We start from the raw sequence: 21,901 nt of genomic DNA on the forward strand, positions 1-21,901 counted from the left end.
TCCTTGACAGCCAGCTGATGTTCCATTGTTGGCAAAAATATTGACAAAAACTGACCTTCAAGTCAGGTCAGCCATTTGCCAAACCGATTCGTTCATCTGCATACGTGCGGCCAAATTCCAGTAGCACTTTACACTGTCGGTGTAAAGCGCATTTTGCAGTAGAGTTATCTAGTTAGCTGGGTACTCAAGCTCGTGGGACGAGACCGCCCAAGTGGTTAGAGCGCGAATCTACTGACCGGAAGGTCCGTGGTTCGAACCCAACCTCTACCTCTCGACTTCCCCTGTGTAGGTTTGGGCAACCTGGCAGTATCCCAGCCCTCGTGCAACCTTTGGGTGGCGTGGCAGTTAGGCACCGAAAGGGTACCACAGCTGAACTCAAGATTGTATGGGTATCTTCAAGCTTCCTTGTCTGAAAGCGATCCTTCTATACCTTGCACCGTAGTGAACTCTGGCGAAATCTTGCCGTACTATGGTTCTCTGGGATCACCATCCCATGGTTTGAGAGGTCTCAGTTGGAACACGCCTGTTCGATATCTTTTACCCGCTAAAGTTGAAGGTATCCACTGCCCAAAACCCAGATGCCAATGCACTTGACCGCGTTATCTATATGTTTCTGGTAGTTTAAACTTCCAGTAAGGTTGCTAATCTGTTTCGTGGCTGCGCTTTTGTTCTCGAAATTGGATGAACCGGTCCTTTGACATTGCTCAATTTTTGGTATTTAGTATCGGGAAAATCAATTTCGAATCGAGTTCTATCCGTCTATGAGGGACATTGTCTACATTCTCTGTTTTGAGCGCCTAGTTGTTCACGTGCTTAAAAAATTTTGGTATTTACTTTGCCATTGCCAAATTTAGTAGTATCCTACATGGTCCGGACGTGGGGCTGCGCGAGGTGACTGAAGGCCAACATAATATTTGTATCGATCATGATGTTGTTGATCGTTCGGTCACCGACAGATGAGTGTGTGTGTGTGTGTGTGTGTGTGTGTGTGTGCAAATCCTGCGATAGCGTGAGTTACGCGAGTGCTGTTTGGCCCTTAGCGTATTTGCGACTCACTTGATAAGTCACTTCCATAATTCACAGCAGTTGAGCAGACCAACATGCAGCTACCCTGAGGTCACGAAAATTTTCGCGTAGGCTTGGAGCGAGTTTTGTTTTTCTTCAGCTTGTCTAGTCTGCTTCATGACATGTATCCTTTCATTGGGGTCTTCTAAATTCGCGTTCATATTTGCGCTCCTGGCTACCAATTGGAACGCCCGTATCACCATACTGGTTATCCACATAAACCAATCGACAGAACAGGCTAAATTTAGTTTAGCAGTCCTGGACGGTAGGGTCGCCCGGGGGATCACCGCTAATTTTTTTTATTCATTTATTGTTATAACTCATTAATCTACGGAGGCAGAGCCTAGTCAGTCCTCACTACGCCTTGACCAATACCCGATCGCTTAATAACATCACGTTATTGATTAACATGTGTAAAAGTTCGGTGGGTACGTGCTAGGTCATAAGTTCGTTTGTGACCTATCGATCACTTCTCTTCTATTGCACCTGGTATGTACTTGAAGTGTGTTGAGCTCAGTCTGCTCGATCTGTTTTCCGTGCTCCAACCAAACGATTCTTTAGTAAATTCGCTTATGAATGGATCGAATTTCGTACACATTGTGTACGGTTAAAACATGTACGTGCGCAACACTTGGTGAAATGTCGTTAGTCAGCTTCAGTTTCAATTCAGCCAAGAATACCAGGATATCGATCAATTCAAGACGTTCTTGACCTCAACCATGCAATACTGCAATTTCAGTGCACATTGTCCTGACAGAAAACTCTCCACAATGCTTTGGCACCTGCCTGAGCGCCAAATGTGGCTGGCCTTAATGTTGAATTTTCTCAACTAGCCGCTAACCAAATTTCTGAGGACAAAGGGCTGCGTCTTCTCTCCCGACAAAGATGTCATTGAATAAACATGTCGTACAAGTAGCAAGGAAGTGATGTGGCTAGCCTGGTGGTGGAAACTCATGTCGTTGTTTCTACTTCTGGTTGAGGTTATATTTCTTTTTGCGTTGTCCGCTTTGAACTAGTTAGTCTAGGCCGTCATCGAATACTTGATTTGGTTTCTTTAAATAGTAATTTCACCCATTGTCAACCGAATTGGTCCGCTTAAAGAATTTTCCCAAGGCATATATTCTGACATCTGTGAATTCTGTGTGTGTGTGTGTGTCTCAGGTACTTCTTCATGGTTCAGTCGTCTTTGAAAAAAATCGTTCAGCTGTAGCACCATTACAGTGCCTGACTGCCATGCCACCAGAAGGAAGCACGGAGGCTGAGATACTGTCAGGTTGTCCAAGCATCGACAGCATGACATCAGTGTCGGTGCTTCACTGCCGTACAATCATGACTTATTTGAAAGCCTTATTGTAAAAAAAGAATAAAGGTGGACGGAGGAGGGACTTAGTGCTAGCTTAACACAATCATTCCGAGGTGCCTACACCTCCAGACATTCATTCAGGCAATCTGGACAGAAACTGACAACAAGAACGCCACTGACATCGGTTGGCAGCCATATCTTGTAGTGTCTCCAACCAGGCACAGTGAGGATCACGCGGTCCCCATCTTGGAAGGCGAGTAGCACCGACAGCAACCAAGCGTTTCATGATCTCCTTAATACTCCTCTGCCAGGTCATGGGGTGGGCCCCTCTCTGTTTACGCCACTCCGAATTGGGCAGACTATGGTTCGTCATACGCAGCACATGTCCCAACCAACGCAGCTTCTGGTGCTGGACACATTCTTCAATGGAAGTACCCGTTACACAACCGAAAACACGCCTTCTAACTGCCTCGTTACGGATTCGCTGACACCAACCCACACGAGCTATGCTTCTGAGACAACGATTGTCGGTTCTAACCACTGAGCCATCTCGTCTTTGGCTACATAGCATAGTGTTTGCTGCTAGCCGGTAGTTCACTGGTTCGAATCCCACCAAAGATGAAACAGCCATGCCCCGCATCTCGATATGTACTACTGGCTTGGGTTGTACGATGAATTCCTCTTCTGTGATTGCACTAAGTTTTGCCAGATGGACTTCCATGCATTGTCTGATGGGGGCTGCCCACAATCCGTCCGAACCTGATGCTTTTTCCCGCTCTTAGGCGAACAATTTGTGTTTTATTTCTTCCGGTAGGCAATTAAGTTTCACATTCCATTCAGCTACATACAATATCTTCAGGAATGTACTGCGGAAGACCATCTGAACTACTTACCAAAGTGGTCGGTCCTTTTTTTCCAGTCGACGCTTTTCCCATGGGGTTGGAGATTAGTCATCTTTTTTGTGCAATTGTTTTTTTTGTTGTACCATCGTTCGAATACGATGATGTGGATGGAGTACGCCTGTTCCCGTTCACTTACATCTCCTTAGCTTTTACTCTCTATCATAGTGAGCGAAGCTTTGGCTATCATAATTGCTTTGGAATACTGTGGTTCCTCAGTGCCAGTCTCATTCTCTCAACTTCGATTGGTTCGATTGGTTGCTCACTTTCCCGTGTCTCCTCTCTTTTATCGTCTACCCTAGCAGATACCGTTAGAACAAACCAATCTCGTTTAGATGAGCCTAGTACGCCCAAGAGTCCAGCTGTGACCACCGCCCATGCACCCGCACCGTCGACACTGGATGAATCACCTGTTATGATCTCTGTCGCCAAGGTTGCTGGACAGCCGCCCGAAGAAGCTTCTCACACAGATGATGCATCCGTACCTTCACAACCAGATCACATTGTAGACACTCCCATGGTCCAATCAGAACAGCAGCAAGCGAATTCTCAAAATCAGATTATTCTGAACCACCCTCCAGAGGTGCAGAGTTCTGTACTCCCTCAACAACCATTTGTACCTTTACCTTACAATTGTGCTCTACCCTGTACCATTCCTGACTGTCAGGGATGTTACACACAGATTTGTCCTACCGGCACAGTGCCAATTTCAACGGCGTCTGTGTCATTTTATCCTCAACGCCCGCTCGTCACTGCAGTTTCGTCGGTGGCCACAAGCGGCGCTCTCACTAGTAGTGTGACCAGTGGCTCTCCTGGAGGACCATGTTATATTCTTGTCGGACAGGAACTGGAAGCTCAGAGGCAACAGCAGCTTTATGCGACACAGATGGCCCTGTCACAAATGAACTTGAACGTATCATTGGCATCCGACTGTGCTGTCGGAGTTCCATTGGTCCAGACCAACGGTTACGTTCGTGACGGCCCTGTTCCAGGAACGTTTATTCAAGGTGTTTCCCAACCAAGTAGTTTACAGATGGTGCCACAGGTGAGTAAAGTCTGTGATGACTCTTTAGTTTGATCAAAATTTCCCTACCTTTGTTTTGACTCTTTTCCGATTATTATCGCTCTTCAAATTCTTGTTTGCCTGATGGCCGGGTGTTAGGCGGGCGGAATTCCACACGGATCCCACTTTACCGCTCGCAGTTGGGTGCTGCTACGGCCGAGAATCCCATCCCCGTCACCAGCTGTTGTGTCTTGCTGAAATGAAGTGCAAGGCATCCTGCCCCGCCCCCCTATGGTATATCAAAAGGCACTTTACCTCTACACAGCCCTTTATGGAGGCAAAGGAAATTTATTACAACTGTATTTATAGGGTAATCATAGAGTTTTCCCTAAGCTCGTGCTAGAATCTCCGTGAGGGGGCTAGAAGCTTGGAGTCAAAGATGCTCCATCCAGATTGGCTGGCGTTCTGACCAATCAGGGTATGCCTTCGTTTAGTCCGTGTCCTGCACGTGAAACATCCGTCCAAATGATGTGGTGTTCGGTTATCAGGAACGGCTGGCCTACGGACACTCCGGGCACTCCCCAAAGGCTGGAGGAAAGTGGGGATGTTTGTGAGTTTGAAAGAATATTCCCAGCGCACAACGATAGGCTCGCTTTAGTTAAACAGTCCAGCGAGGAAGTAACGGCATGTGTGCCACCAAGACCAGTTGCGTGTCCTGCAGGCTTTCGGACCAAGTGCAGGCAGTGAACCTCATCCAGAAACGTACGAAGTTTTTAATTGTAGCTGTGTTCATTCCACATTGCCATGTCTTGGCCGGTCCACGCACTGATGGTGTCCCTGTGGTTGGTAATGAAACGTTTGCAAGTTAATGTGTACGCCTGACGAACTGATCACCACCTATCCGATCATCTACCGAGCTACCAATATCCAGGTACATTTCCAAGAGTACCGATTATTGGAAACTCAAGAGCTTTTGAGTTATCCTGGATCGCTCCAGTTTGTCCTCCAGTTTTACTCCCTTGCATGGATACTTTAACTGTGAACTATGTGAGTATCCATGGCTACACTGTCGGCTTAGTCTGGTCAGCGTAGCAGGTTTGAGTACCAGTTTGTGGTTATCATCCAATATCTCCATGACCTTGGCGAAAAATTCATCACAAATGAGATGTTCAGCCGGGTTCCAGGTGAGTCTCCCACAAAACTAAATTTTTTTCAAATGAGTGTATTTTGCTAATTTCATGCAATTTGGTTTCAAGTAGAATATAAGGTTGGCGAAAACTCGGAGACTGCGCCTAAATGATGAGCCCCGATTAGCGCGAAGCCGGTCGTGGATTGTCAAAGGATTTTCAGCAACCTTATGAGTAGTGCGTTACGAATATTCATCTGATCTTTTTAGTTTTGTGACATTGTATTGAAGGGATTAGGTACACTACCTTTCTGCGGAATGCTGCGGAGGTGTAGGAGAAAGTGAATCTTATTGTCATCCTTCTTTCAAGGAAACCCCCAGAGAAGCACCTATCGAGCGGATACCTACGGATTTTTTCGTCTCGATCTCCCATCAAAACAGTAGACTCCCCAAAACCGAGGGGAATATACATTCTAGTTCCTTAAACGACTGACTTGGTTCTCAAAAATGGATACCACATTTGATCCAAACTTGGTTTTCTAGTTCATATCAGTGTCACCACCAAAACAGTAGACTCCTCAGAACCGAGGGGAATATGCATTCTAGTTCCTTTAACGACTGACTTGGTCCTCAAAAATGGATACCACATTCGATCCTAACTTGGTTTTCTAGTTCATATCAGTGTCATAAGCAAAATTGATGAACTAACCCACCGCATTGAGGTCTCTTTGATTTGAGTTAACCGATACCTCGGCCTGAATATGCACACACCACCATTCGTTAGGGGACATCTTGCAGTTCGAGATAGCTCAGGCGCGGACCTACTGCTCGGAAGGTCCGAGGCTCGAACCCAACCTCTGCATCTCGACTGTTCGTGTCTAGGCTTAAGCAGCCTGGCAGTATCTCAGCCTTCATGCTCCCTTTGGGTTGCACGACAGCTAGTCACTGAAAGGGCGTTACAGCTGAACGATTATTTTTATTTATTATGATTATCTCAATTGCCAACTTGGCAGCTTGCTTCTTTGGAGTTGCACCAATCCGGTTCGTGCCGGTTGCTGCGGTGACGCGTTTGAGTAAGAGACTTCGGCTGAAGGTCATATTGGCATTTGATTGAGTGGTTGTTGGTCTGTCTACCATGTATCACGCCATTGCCTAGCAAACGTTTCGTCACTGGCAGAAGAGACATCATAGGCGCGCGCAAAACAGTTAGTCTGCGAATCAGTTGCTTTGCTTGTAGCGATCCTTTTGACCCCAACCGTCTCTTATATTGAATCAATCACAAAAATCCGAAAAATGAGTTGAATAACGGTACAAACATTCTCGTGTGGTACATCCACCTTCGAATCCCTTCCCTTTTTGATGGATGACTAAGTCACTTCGTCGATATTCACGTGCTCTATACAACCTATGCTAGATTGCTGGTTGTCGCACCAACCTGCCGGATAATAGAAAAAATTCACAACTTCATCTTTCTCACAGTCAGACGGCGGTCTTCCGGACACCCCCGCCACACACGAAAAAAACGTTACAGATTTTTCGTCACAAAAAACACGCAGTTCTTTGTGCACACTTGCTTCAACAATTGCGTTCTTATTCGTCACACGTGTGTGACATTCCGAACCAAACATCAGTCCATTCGCTTTTTGTCTCGTGTCGATCGGCCCGTAAAATCGATACCTGAGTGGAACGGCTTAGAACCAATGGTGGTTATATGATGGCTAATCACGCGCTTGTGTACCACCGACCTTACAAAGAATCATAGTTGAATCGTTTCGCGGTAAGCAAAGGTTCGTTGCTGATTTTTTTCGCTCTCTCTCTCTCGCTGCCGTTGAAACCGATCACGTAGCGTTTGCGCGGTCTCGGCACAAAGCGTTGTGCGTTGTATAGTTTTCTCCACACTTGACAGAACCATCATGTGATTGCGATCAGGGAATTCAGGAATTAGAACATTCGCACAATTGGGGAATCTAAGCCGATTGACTAGCTAACTAGTTGGTACCGGCTACTGGTTGTTCCACTTGCTGATGAAAATATCTCCCCGCCCAACCACGAGTTATCCACTGGTCTATCACACATCCAGCGGTTTGTCGCTATAGCACTGCGCACCTATTTGTCTCTGAGTCATACCGTATGCAATTTCAAAGCGCTTAGTTTTCGGCGTCTCCTGAAGCAGAAAGTGTACAGTGACACGATATTGCTCCCAGTGTCTTGTTGTCATGGCGACTAGCAGATGTTCGTGGAAAACACAACCACAGTGTCATGACATCCCGGCAACAACATGGTTAGGTTACGGTCTGGAGACGCTCGTTACACAAGGCTACAGGTGAGTGAGGGTTTGGATTGGTAGCCTCGCTGAAAACCGCGCTTTGTCGAGAAGATTGGGATGGTATGATGTCGCACCACAGAAACCGCGCTTCATACCAGCTGAATGTGCTTTACAACCTGATAGGACATCTTTGGTGAGTCCTTTTAGAGTATATGCCGGAGTCAACGTCCTTCACACCCTATGCGGTATGTCTGGTCGATGGGGGTGATTCAGTGATCGTGTTATGTGATCTTTGGTCACCGGTGGGGGAGGGGTGGCGAGACCCACTGATTCCGTCCTCGAGCTCTCGTTTATGGTTCAGTTGTGTTTTGGGGTGCCTTGTTCGCAGATTGAAAAACCCAGTCAGCTGTTCCGAAAGGATGCACATAGCCTGTACATATATGAGGACACTGGATGGTTTCCCGTTTCTGTCGACCTCAGAGAATTGGTCGAATGCATGATCTTTCAGCATGTTTATGCAGTGATTCACAGCCTACTTCATCGCAGTGCTCTTAACACCAAGGTCTAGAATCGGTCTTCTGTCAGTCATGAATTCAACCCGATCGAAAACAATTTGCGTCCACAAGTGAGATGGCTTTATGCGGGTGGTCTTGTCTACCATACGGCATGTGTTATGGTCCACCGTCCTTCATGAATAGGCATAATTTGAAAACATGGAAAAAAGCTGGTCAGAAGCATGAGCTGAATCACTACTTATTAAGGACATTGCGTTCTCGGCCATTTGGCCCTGTTCGATTATCTATTTAAGTGCGTGGTTTGGCGCACTGATAAAATCTTTCCGACTGATGATGTCACGTTTGCAACTCATTTGCCAAGCTTGGTGAGCAGACCAACAGTCACCTGATTTGCAATAAAAAAATAGGGTGTTTCCGGTGCTAAATTGTGGGAGGAAGCATGCAGAAGCTTGTGTTTTTTTTAGCATTGTTTCAACCAGCTCAACAATCGAAATTTACAGCGGGACTCACGTTTCCTGCAGTGTCAGTCCTCTTACCTTGGTCAGTTCTGGTGAACAAGGAGAAGTGATAACTATTGATTCTCCTATTTTGTTTGTGTAAACGTTGTAAGTACACTTTTATCGGGTTGGGTTAGGGCTTGGCCTCTCTGCATTTTTGGGGGCTTGCGTGTCTGCGCTCTGGAATGTTTGAGCAAACTTTGAAAAGAAATAACAAACTTGTGAAGTGCTCAGACGACGAAAGTTCACTATGTCTGCCGACTGGTCGTCTGGATCAACATGAGGACGTCTGTGGGGGTCATTTTTGATCGCCGTCTGTATTCCATCATAAAAATCACATAACTGGGTTCGAATATACCGCGTGACTTTCTTTATTCTAAGAAATGCGTCGTATGACACTCATGTATTGTTGAACTGAGAAAACACGGCATCCCTAACTAACTTCAGAGGCTAACTGGCAAAAATCTGACCAGTTGTTGATCCGTTTCGATAAAGCTATAAAACAGCAATTCGAAAAAACGAAAGAAATTCAACGATAGCTGCATGACCTGCAGCGTGCTTCTTGTGGCGCAGCCAATACCGGCATTTGGGCGAAACTGCGCTTGATTGCCCGACAGAGGGGGGAGGGGCAATACTTACGGGTGTTGTTGTGGTGTACACGGGCTTTGATTGGTCTGACCCTTTGGAGCTGTTTGGAGCAAGTTCTGGGAACACTGCCGTCGCTGGGGTTTGTTGTCCTAGATAATGTGATCAGTATGCGTTTCAATTCACATATAACGACCGGAAAAAATCAACCTACTACGACGGTTGTGGTCAACTTTGACATAATGAACTCGAGCAATGTGCGAATTTCTCTGCAATTTCTAGCGACCAATCAGCACTGGTTTTACATAATTTAATGACGGAGTGAATCAGCGGTAATTGTTGTATCTAACTGCTGTCGCCGCTTCACTTGTTGTATCTAACTGCTTTCCCCGCTTCGATGCCTTAGTGTCGGAGAAAGACTCACCAACAAGAAATACAATCGCTTTATTGCGAATAAGCGAGTGTAAAAATCACAAGGGGCACTGCGGTATTCAGAGCGCGCTTTGGTCCTTGAATCCAGGCTGTCCGGTCGGCGCTGAGTGAACACTTATCATTGTCGACCGTGCTTCTATGATATGCCTGAGCACTCGTCATCGTCGACCTTGCCTCCTGATAATCCTGAGCACTCATCACTGTCGGCTGTGCTTCTGTGACATGCCTGAGCACTCATCATCGTCGGCTATTACTTAACTTATTATCTGCTTCAGCGTCCAAGTGGCAGCTGGTTTTTCCGGTCCGGATGTTTCATGGCTTCCCTAATGAGGTGGGGTTTGAGTGTTTCAGTGGGTTTTTGACATTCTGGGACTATTTTCAGAGATTTGGCCATCCTGTCAGTAATAAATACAATGAGTACCAGGCGGTGTCCACAAGTTGGCTACATGCCTATCAACACTAAATCGCCAAAGTCCGTTTTCGTTCCTTAATTGCCAACAACTGCAGGTTTCCGAACTGGAATGTTATACCACCCTAACTCACGATCCTTTCCTGCAAACGACGTATGCAGGAGCACTCGAACTTGTGAGCAAATGGACGCCCAAAACTATATGGTGAAAACCAAATCGATTTGCAAATGAGTGCAGTTTGGATTCAAGTGGAAAATAAGGTTGATGGAAACTCGGGGACTGCGCCTACCTGATGAGCCCCAAGAAGGGCGGAACCGGTCGTGGGTTGTCGAAGAGTTTTCAGCAACCTTGTGAGTAGTTTCCTTCATGAATATGTAGTGTAAACTTCATAAAACGGTTTTGTTCATGCATACACATCAAGTTGCCATTTCGGTATGTGGACTGTATATCAGATACATATGAGTTGCTGTTCTCTGGAAGAGTGCCTATCCCCTGATCGGTTCCGCGTGGCCGCTGCTGTTACAGCACATAACTGAGCCTATTACACGAACTGACTGTGCATTTTGTCGGGGGATTTTGCCAAGCTTTGCAGGCTCAGGACTTGTGAAATTAACCTCAGCTACAATGTGCTCTATATTGGCCCGGAACGACATTTGAGCAATGAGCAGCGCACCAGAAACCCTGTTCCACTGAATTGTCGGCAGTAAAATATCATAGCAATTCGTATTAATCGTGACCTCGTTGTTTTGATGAGCTTTCCACTCACTATACAATCCAGCCTGCTCAGATTAATTTCATGTGGAACATCGCTCAGCCACTGAACCCCAAGCACTCGCTGGTTCTTAAACAAACAATGAACGTTCAACCGTAAGATCCTTGTGGTGCCTAGCTGCAATGCCGCCTAGTTGCCCAAGTCTAGACAAGGGATGTCGAAGTGCAGAGGTTGGGCTCGGACCAAGGACCTTCCGATCAGCGCCTCGAGAACTGAGCTCTCTCGAGTTCACGTTAGGGCAGTAAGGTTCGCGAGGCATCCTTTTTTGTATTGTTACCCGAAATTGACCGGATTTGGTTTTCATAAACCGTGACGATTCTGGAAGACATCCACTGGGTCATCTAGCCAACCCCCGGTACATTCCCCCGGGACACTCGGTACTGTAAGAACTAAGCTTGCCTCGTTCGTTCTATCCCCAAAACTTCCCTACAACATCCTATGGAAATGCGACCGACCAGCAAGTGTTGTGTTTTTTCTCAACACGTCTGGAAGATCTACGCCATACACCGGTCCTTTTCATGAGAAAAATATCGAAAACCGATCTCGTTTGAGCTCAGGCAAACACGTGGCAGCCACAATGCACTCTAGAAAATTCTCAGTCTTTGTTGTTCACGGCTATTTGGTTGTCAGTCTGGTGTAACCTGCTCTTTTCACAACAATCTTGCGGTTACCTGGTGGTACCATTAGACCGTGCAGTGCCGACAGGTGACTTGGCATGCAATCGTGTAGGTACAAATCTAGGCTTAATTTGAACAATTCGGCCAAAGACCGTAAGATACTGAGTGCCATCGTCGATCGATGACACCTCATATACTTCTTACGGGTCTTGTCAAGCAATTGCGGGGGAATGCAGCAATGCGCTGTGACAAAAACCGTTCAGCTGTAACATCCTTTCGGTGCCTAGCTGTCATGCTACCCGAAAGGAGCACGAGGGCTAGTATGCTGTCAGGTTGTCCAAGCCTAGACAGGGGAAGTTGAGAGGCAGAGGTCGGGTTCGAACCACGGACCTTTCGGTCAGTTAATTCGCGCTCTAATCACTTGGGCCATCTCGCTGTGACAACTGAAATCTGGCCAATACTGCGTTGTCGGATCGCTCGGATCGTGGAGGCAACGTAGCAATGGAAAATAAGGCCTCCATATTCTCTGCGGTCCGTACTGTGAGCCGCAAGCTGATTTTGTTGGCATAGGATCAACGGATAAAAACCTCGGTCACACGGTGAGTGAGTTGTGTTTTCTGTGAACCATTGCCAAGACTTGAACGGGAGCGATATGCCCCATGAGATTTTCCACAGATACAATCACTAGTGCCCGGAATATCTTTGCTCACGTCTCACTTTGACCACGTGATCGTCCTATTGATAAATAGAGTAGTTGTTCAGCTGCATCACCCTCTCAGTGCCTAGCCGAAGGGCGCACGAGGGTTGAGATACTGCCTGGTTCCCCCATCCTAGCTAGACAGGGGTTGGATTCGAACCACAGTTTGCACCCCGATTGCTCAACTATCTACAGCTCCCTGGTGGTTCTGTTTTTCGTAAAACTTCTGTTTTTTTTTTTGCTTGATTTCTGAGGGCACTGTGGTTATTCATTCTGCAGTGATCCTGGCGGCAGTTTTGAAGAATAGGCCATGTATGGTTGTTCTAGACAAGTTTTACTCCACTACAGACACTTTATCGCTTGATGGGGGTATGACTCTGGCTTATCTGGTGTCAACATCATCCCCTTCTCCGGGTGTTTGAAAATAGAGCATTTTCATTCTTTTGTTCGGCTTGCGGCTTTGATCATGTGAGCATGCGTTTTCGCGAGTTCTCCGGACCACTGATGCTGGTGTGTCCTCTCTCATCCTTGGAATACGGTTGCAATAACCCGCACTGCATCCGTTGTTTCCTTTTGTTGACACGCGTGCACTGTGTCACACACTTTGTGTAGGGCGATAAACACAGCATGTTGCAGGTTAACAAGTACCTCCGTTGCTCCTCTATGGTCACTGGTTTTCAGTTCGATCCATGGCGTTCACTCCACCACACACGCACTTTCAACCCGTAGTTTGATCTTCAAGGTCAGTGTGCCATTACGCCCACGCACGTAGCACGCGTGCACCGGCAGCGCCTAGCTCAGACGACTCTGTGTGTGTGTGCGTGTGCGCGCGCACTTTTGTTTGACAGACGAGCGTAAGAATTTGAGTTCACTCATTGTCGACGCGAACCCCCAAGTCATTCTGGATACCAAAAACAACTGGCAAGTGCTGTGCTGGAATCACCGAAAACATTCGCCTACCGAGTTCCTTTTCTAGTGTGCTATGCCTGTGAAAAATTGACATCTTTGTTACCGGCAAGCACATCGTGAGACTTTTTAGTACATTCGTTTTCTAAGTCGTTTTTTTATCTCGACTAGCTGTCTAACTGGAGAGCAATCGGAAATCAATCTTTCTCGATCAATGTGTGTCTTCTTGTGTGTGTGGGTTTGATGCAATCAAAGTCAGCAGGTGGCACTGGTGTAAGATCAAGCGGTAAAAATCAGTTATCCAATTTCACACTCTGCCCCTCCCGGCACAGAAACCAATAGTTCTCACATGGGAACCGATAAAAGCTTCCGCCTTGTTTTCATTCACTTCTTGGGCCTTGTCTTTGAAAACCTCGTGTTTCACTGAAGTGGATGTAACATTTAGTGCACTTTATCTTGTGAACACAGCTACATCCCCAGCTTTTATGGTCACTGTCAATGCTGACGGATTTTCCTCTACATTTCAAGGCAATCGTCTTTTGCGGAGGCAACAGACTGCCCAATATAGCGGGTCAAATTTGGACTTTGTTCGGCAGCTGGAATCAGTCTGTACTAGTTCTATCTGCTGATTCGCCGATCTGTGATATCTGCTGCTGACCCGCTCCAGTGCCTGAAAAAAGACTCACAGAAGGGAACACAACATGAGGACTCATCAGGTTTTGCTGAATTGATTGAATGATTGACTGGCCTGGATGCTTGCCGGCTTTCCTGTTGAGATTTTGGTGGGGCAGTAGGTTCCGGGCGTTCTGAGGTTGCTTTCAGGAATCTGACCTTCCTGATTGTACTAAGGCAGCTTTCTAGTTTGTGTTTGGAACCATTATCTGTTGTATCGTTGGGGGGGGGCGGCTATTGGTGAGCCCGCCAGACTACGCGATACGGAGAAGACACAGAAGCCCGGATACGGCTGTATTGTCAGAACGAAACATACACAGCTTCTGCGTACATATATATATATATATATAACCACCGTATCACACCACACAATGTATGTCCGCACGTCCTGCTATAGAGGACCACTGATGTCATGTCAACAGCAACGGATCACTCAACAGTAGTCAGTTGTCAAACAAGGCGCCAAGATATGGTTGTCGTTATAACACGTGAAATCTCTCTCCCTCTCTGTTACCATCTTGAGAGGTGAGATGGCCGAGTGGTAAGTGCGCCAATTTGCCGACGGAAGGTCCGTGGTTCGAATCCGACCTCTGCCTCTCGACTTGCCCTGTCTAGGCTTGGACCACCCGGCAGTATCTCAGGCCCCGTGCTTCCTCCGGGTGGCATGGCAGCTAGGCACCGGAAGGGTGCTACAGCTGGCGATTTAAAACGAGACTAATTTCCACTGTCTCGAATTCTTAGTTTGTATACAGTTCAAATTCGCAACACCCTAGAGTACGGTTACTCTGTATGGGGATGAGTTCCACTTCTTCAATTTCCATACTAGATCCACTTCAGGATATGATAGTTCGTCTTCCTTCTCCAACCGCGAAACTCTAACCTTTGTCTTCTCCCGGAACGGGGTATATCTGTCTTTCTTCTCGCATCACCATTACGCGCAGTGTCACCGTAAAATATCCTCTGGTCTAATAATAAAAAATAATAATCGTTCAGCTGTAGTGCCCTTTCGGTGCCCAGCTGCCATGCCACCCGAAGGAAGCACGAGGGCTGGGCTACTGTCAGGTCGCCCAAGCCTAGACAGGGGAAGTCGAGAGGCAGAGGTCGGGTTCAAACCACGGACCCTCCGCTCAGTAAATTCGCGCTCTAACCACTTGAGCCATTTCGCCCCCATCCTCTGGTCTACATCTCGTTCGGATTTCCAATCATGTCACACAGGTTCGCTCCCTAGTGACTCCTTTCTGGAGCACTATTTCGTAATTTTGAAGCGTTCTCATCACTTCCTTCCCCTCACCTCAGCAAATCCCTTTAGGAGGATGTTTTCCACGCACTTTATCTGGGGGTTTTCAATCGTGAGTGGTCTTCTTCCACTCTGTAAGGCGACGTTTCTCCGCAACTCAGTGCTACCACCTATGGACCTATCATGTTTATGAAAGCTTGTGCAACATCCCGGGGGCGAGATGGCTCAGCGGTTAGACCGCAAATTTATTGATCGGAGGGTCCGTGGTTCGAACCTCACCTCTGCCTCTCGACTTCCCCTGTCTAGGCTTGGGCAACCTGGCAGTATCCCAGCCCTCGTGCATCCTTCGGGTGGCATGACAGCTAGACACCGAAAGAGCGTTACAGATGAACGATTATTTATTTATTCTTTAACATCCCACAAAAATGTATATGATAGAATCAGCATATACAACTGCAAGCGGTGCCGATCACATGTCCCCACTTGACTCTGTGAGTAAGCTGTTGTTCGACTCTCTGTTTGGGATTGCAGCACGTACCCAGAGGGTATCCGGTTATGAGTTTTTCCTTCCGGTATAACCCATTCACTTTAGACATAAAGAAGCCTTTCGTGGTATTCTCCCATTCAGTTGTGTAGCATAATTCCGCACCGTTCTAACGTTCACTTTTCGTTCCAACTCAACTCTCGCCTGACAGTCAGCCCAAATTATTTTACGGTGACTTTGCTCTGATGGATATGCCAAACCGCTGCTGTCCATGAAGCAATATCGGAGCATCCGTTTGTGGATACCCTTGACGATGCAAATGCGTGTTATTTCAATCTAAAACGCAGATTTCAGATTGTCCTCTGGTACGACAGCCTAATTCAGAACAGGACAGTGGCGACGGGACATTTCGGAATCTCGTTTGCACAAGGCACATCCAAACCATTGTTGTCGGCGCTGCTGGATCAAGTTAGAAGAGTATAGAATATCGGAACAAATCTTTCTAGGAACGTCATCAAGTGTCCTGTCCATCCTCTCTACCGTTGCCAAAACACTTCGAGTCTGTGAAAGCTCAAGTCTTACAAGCTTTTGTCAGTAGGAGCTGTACGACCGCGCTGTACATACGGGGCCTTGTTCGAACACAAAGTCCTGAACGTCTTCATGGAACGATGTGGCGTACCATGACGGCCTTCTTGGTGTTTGGAGGATAGGAGAACTCTTGTACGCTCTTGCACGACTTGATTAGTTTTGGGGCTGATATCGAGATAGCCCGTTGGTTTGAGTTCAAATTCACTAACCGGAAAGTTCATGATTCGAACCCGACCCAGGCATATCGATTGCTTGAAAAAGTTGGAAGTAGTTCGGCCCTCATGCTTTCTTCAGGTGGCATGGCATCTAGGACCGCAAGGCCTGGATCCCGATTGCAAGGTTAGTGCACAAGTGTACTGATGCAATACCCTGACTATATTCACAGGCGGTTTCTTGGCGAACGAGATGGCTCAATTCGTTAGAGCGCGAATTTACTGACCGGAAGGTCCGTGGTTCGAACCCGACCTCTGCCTCTCGACTTTCCCTGTGTAGGCTTGGGCAACCTGGCAGTATCCCAACCCTCGTGCTTCCTTCGGGTGGCATGGCAGTTAGGCACAGTTAGGCTACAGCTGAACGATTTCTTTCTCTTGAAAATATCTGATTTAGTCCCCGTTAATCTCACGAATTTCTGCGAAACCACTTTATTTTTCGGAATGCTTGTGTTCTTGAATATTATTCAGATGGCCTTCCAGGGTAAAATATTTCTTTCTCTGTGTTGGCACAAGGAAAATAGGTCCTATTCCATCTTATATGTCGTTTTTGAACATGGCACGTAGGAAACAAAATGGACCGCCTCCTCCAAATAATTCCGCTCATAGTTTATATTACTTCCAGATGAATGGTGAAGGTGTAATCGTTAATATTCATGTAGAATGTATCATCAACAAGGTAAACATATTTCCAAAAGTTTCCTATCCCTAACTGTCTACTTTTCTTCGGTTTCTGGTGTGTTGCGACTGGTTGCTTTACGACTGGTTGGTTGCCGGCTACATCCGCCATTCAAGGTCCTTCGGTGTCTGTCGCCAGTCTGTCCAGGTAAAACTCGTCTGAGAAATCCATTGACTGATACATTCGTTGCGTTTGCGGCCGACTGGGAGGCAGCATCAGCAGCAAAACAACCTCACTCACATGCGCAACCGTTTTAGGGTCACCATTTTTGTTTATTCCTTGCGTTCCGACACGTATGTGTTTTTCTGGCACAAGATTGCCGTGAATCTGGGTGTTTTCCTGTGTTTCTCGCGGACCCTGTGCGCAATTAACCGCGGTAGGAACGCTGACTTGCGCCCACTGTATGTGTGGTTGTACCTAACTTCGTAGGTTTGAATTAGTTGACATTCAATATCACTGGATGGGGGCTGTTTAAAACGATGAAAATTTTTCCGTCCAGTGCTAAACTTCCAACGGTTCTCGCTGATATTGAAACCATATCTTCCAACCGTTCCTGTTGACTCTCGTTTCGTCCCACTGGACCATAGTCCCACGAAAGCGGCGCTTCGCAATCCGGTTTACGATCGTCTCCCATCTTATTCGATCTATAAGGGCCCGGATGTGAACTTATATTAATCCATTCGCAACGGTACGATCGAAGTGCCCTGTGTTTTGTTTTTCTTTCTGTTTTGTGGTACTTGCCTTGATACTGGTTGCTCATCGCGTGCTCACCGGTCCCGGTCATTCAGTGTTTGTAGCCCTTCTGTCTTCACTGTTCATCAAAACGTCTCTCAACATGTAGATTAGTATCACGTCCCTACGGTACTTTGACACAGTATGTGGTCAAACGCAAAGAAAGCGGAGAAAAGATTCACTCAACCCCCCCTACTGACAGTCTAACCGGTGATTGGTGTGAAACGTTTGCAATGCAACTACCAAGCTCAACGAGCAGACCAACAACCAATCAGCACCAACTGCCATCCTCTTGAGGAGGGTGCCGCCTTTGAAATTATACATGATATCGTCTTGGTGAAATAGACTGAGAATGATACCAGGAAGCCTACTTGGCTAATTCCAAAAGATGAAATTATTTTAACGACTCATCATCATCATTGTCAGCTGTATTAACCGAGTACTTGTCGTACAGTGGTTGTAGCTGCCACAATTTCGTTCACCGATGATTCGGGGAGGTGGGGTAGGTAGCTGCGCAGGGGAGGCGGGAGCTGATAAATTAGTGCGTAAATACAGCACTTTAGATGGACTGTTAAGTGGGGAGATTGGGAAGGGAGTTATGCACTGAAGGAGTGCGCGACGGGGCCAAGTCTGACAATGTCTCTAACCATTGATATGGCCCGTCTGGGGGCCCCCACCCAGGAAGACGGCAATGACCAGCGCAGCTGAGTTTGCTGGTAATGGCCCTCACATTTCGCTGCCAAGTTCATCGTTTGCCGCTTCTGGATCTCCTCCACCCTTCACGTGGTTGAGCGAACAGAGCCCTTGGAGGAAGTCGGTCGACTGGCATACGCAGCACTAGGCCAAGCCAGCGCAACCTATGCAGTGTGATCAGTTCATCTATCGATGGTGAGTTATTTCTCGTCGAGGTGCTAAGGCTGGGTTCGAACCAAGGACCTTCCGGTCAACGCCCCAGCCACAGAACTGTTTCTTGCGAATTCGATGACACAATACCATTCCACTTGTTCACAGACTTATATTCACCAGGTAGGTTTCCTGGAACACAGTATACCAACTCTTCCTGTGAAAAAAGTCGTTCAACTGTAATACCCTTTCGGTGCGTAGCTGCCATGCCACACGAAGGAGGCACGAGGGCTGAGATACTGCTGTGTCGCCCAAGCCTAGACAGGGCAAGTCGAGAGGCAAGGGTCGGGTTCGAACCAAGGATCTTCTGGTCAGTAAATTCGCACTCTAATCACTTGATCTCGGCCCCCCCCCTCTTCAGGCAAAGTGCCCGGGTAAATTAAACAGAATTTGGAAGGCGCATGAAGAGTCCAAGCACACAATGTGTATAGTTTTGTCGAACTCCTCAAGCTACTGAGCGAAATTCGGTTTCGTAGCTAGTCACTTGAATATGAAGCAAGGTTTTTCGAGCATTCCATCCGCACTTCTGATAGAAGAATCATAGCGCACGTTGTTGAGAATCCCTTTGCGTAGGCTATCAAGATCAGTCGTGGTCGTATTCCTTAGGGATGCGCTGACTTGATCAAGCTTACCACAATGAAACGGTCGACAAAATGAACGTGGATCTTCCGATACACTCATTTGCACACTAATTTCGTTTTAACGGGAGACTCCGCTAAATATTGTTCATGATATTCTTCAACTGCGTGTGCTGTACATTGGCCGATTCATATTTCAGCTGGCACGATTCCTAGTATATTTTCTTGAAGGGCACTACTGATAAGGTTGAAGAGATTTCAGTAACCTCATGTGTAGCTTCCTTCAAGAAATCGAGCCCTCCCAGTTTCAAACGCTGCTTGTGTTTGCACGACTGAAAGTGTCAAGATGTTTTTGAAGGGCTGTACGGAAACGTCGGGACATTGAACGTTTCGACGGTTGATGAAGGGGGCGAGATGGCTCGGTAGTCAGAACGCGAATTCACAAGTTCGGTGGTGCGAACCCGACCTCTGCCTCTCGACTTCCCCTGTCTAGGCTTGGAAAACCTGGCAGTATCCCAGCCCTCGTGGTTCCTCTGAGTGGCATGGCAGCTGGGCACGGAAAGTGTTTTACAGCTGAACGATTATTATTTATTTATTGATATCGCAAACAATAGAATTACTGTGAAATTTCAAAACGATATGTACGTGCCCAGTTTACTGTTTGATGTGAAGGTGATGAGCCAGCTTCGCAGCTTCAAGCGCGTGAATTGTTCGTTGGTCGTTAGCCGAACGGAAGTCAGACAAATAAACATCTTAGCCATTTGGTTGCCACTGAATTGTGAACGAAACGTGTCCTCGTAATATTCATAGCCGGAGCTGTTTCCCCGTCAAAAAGTCTCTAGCTGTGGCAGTTCTGCACCAAAGACCACCACTCCACAAACAAGTGACGCTTTTCCGACGGTCCATACACCTATGATGGTCTGATGAATGCCATAAATTGGTCTACTGACAGTTTCAATACGTCATTAGTAGCTAACTACAACACAGTGCGCGTGACATATAGTCATCCGTCTGGTTACGTCAAACGGGGCGTGTGTTCTATTGGTACTCGTTTCTCTCTCTCTCTCCAACTTGCTGCGCTTGGGTGTTATTCACGCACCATAGTAGGTCAAGCTGGCGGATAAGCGAACCGCTGATACACTCGGCTCTGCAGAACGAACATCGCGCAACGGCCAGACCCTGGCGAACAGACTGAATTCAGGTAAATCAGGCCGGTTTAGTGGCTTTCGTAGCCTGTCCTTTCCCCTTAGGGCCCAATTAGAAGTTGCATGCTATCACGATGAAGCTGCTTGGTGCAACGCATAAGCCTTGGCACCGAGTGAGAGTGTATTTTTAAAGTAAATTTTCTACAAAGTTGTGCCGTACTTCAGACAGAAATAAGGGTACTTAAACATTATATTTCAGTGTCATTCGGTGTATAGATCACTTCGAACCATGACGGTCGGAGAATACTGGCTAACTCGAACAAAGTTGGCCACTTTCGTTAAATTGGAAAAAGGCACGGAAAGCAAATTTTTTTCCACCGTTACATAAAATGCGGTTGTCTTTTGGCTGATCGATAATCCGTAGTCAAATTGATGGCCACAACTTTACCGAAGGTCTATCACATTCTTTTTGAAGTACCTCATCCCGGTCACGATACACTATCGCGCTCCTGGCACCACTTTACGAACTTTCCTTCTCTACTATGTTCAGCCATGTTTTTCATCAGAGCGCAATCGAATTTGGCTGTTCAGACAATCTCATCTGGTAGACAAACGTTGCTATGCCGTAAAAGCCCTAGTCACCAATAGTTCATCTCGTCCACCACAATGCATCCGACCTTGATGTTTGGCAACTGATCTATCCGTATGAAGCTTCCACATAAACATGTTTTTTCTTAGCTTACGGGGCGAACCCGCTTTACATGCGCGCGCGTTAACCACTAGTGAAAGGACACAGTAAGCCTGTGTGGATCGATCAACCGAGACACAAGGGATTTACTCTGGCCTAATGATGCGGGGTGGTCAAGCTTGATCCACAACCCAAAACCGGTTCAAATCTTGTTCCAATGCGCAACTCACCTTCACATAGGAGACGGTGTTTTGGTGACCTATAAACACCATTTTTTGGTGAATGGCGTGGGTTGGGTCGTCTCTGGACAGGAATCCAGTGACACGTACATTCTTTTGAACCTTTCGGAACCAACCAGGTAGCGAAACACGTTCAGTTGTGTGCTCGACCTTTTCGGAGTTGTGTTTGCTCAATGCATTCCGACATGTGCTTTTTGTTCTGACACAAGAGGTCTAGGTGTTTCTGTGTGCTATTCGCGGAATCTGCGCAAAGTAGTGGTCTCATTACGTACCCAACCGGATAGTAATGTTGGCATACGTTCATTTTGTGAGTATGTTGAAGCCTGGTGCCAACAGTTCTCAAGCAGTCGTTATGCAACTGAGGTTGGTTGAATAGTTTTGCTTTTAAGTTCGAAGCCTTATTAGAATCATTTGATCCGGCCTCGGTTCCCGTTTCATCCTACCGAGGCGTATTCCGTCGCACCCATCAGGACCACCATGTTTGAGACAGGCTACCTCTTCATCATCTGTGTCATCTAATCGCACAGTTGATTGGGCTAATCCGGCGTCCAGTCGCTATGGATTGTGGACTTCAAAGTTGCCTATGATATTGGTAATTGGACAGACGTTCTTGGTCGAGTCGCCTACCAAACAGGGGTCCTCTTAAATAAGCGG

General features: G+C 46.9%; 1 protein-coding gene across 1 annotated transcript in view; it reads left to right on the forward strand.

Annotated features, from left to right (window-relative positions):
- Nucleotides 1–21,901, forward strand: part of T265_10186 (hypothetical protein) — a gene marked incomplete at both ends in the record, with an annotated part of 81,140 nt that overhangs the window by 5,002 nt on the left and 54,237 nt on the right. Inside the window, one exon of the mRNA XM_009176482.1 lies at nucleotides 3,573–4,312. Within this exon, the coding sequence (XP_009174746.1) occupies nucleotides 3,573–4,312 (740 nt within the window). The remainder of the gene's footprint in view (nucleotides 1–3,572; nucleotides 4,313–21,901) is intronic.

The sequence above is a fragment of the Opisthorchis viverrini genome, assembly GCF_000715545.1.
Source record: "Opisthorchis viverrini unplaced genomic scaffold scaffold56, whole genome shotgun sequence".
Lineage (NCBI taxonomy): Eukaryota > Metazoa > Platyhelminthes > Trematoda > Opisthorchiida > Opisthorchiidae > Opisthorchis > Opisthorchis viverrini.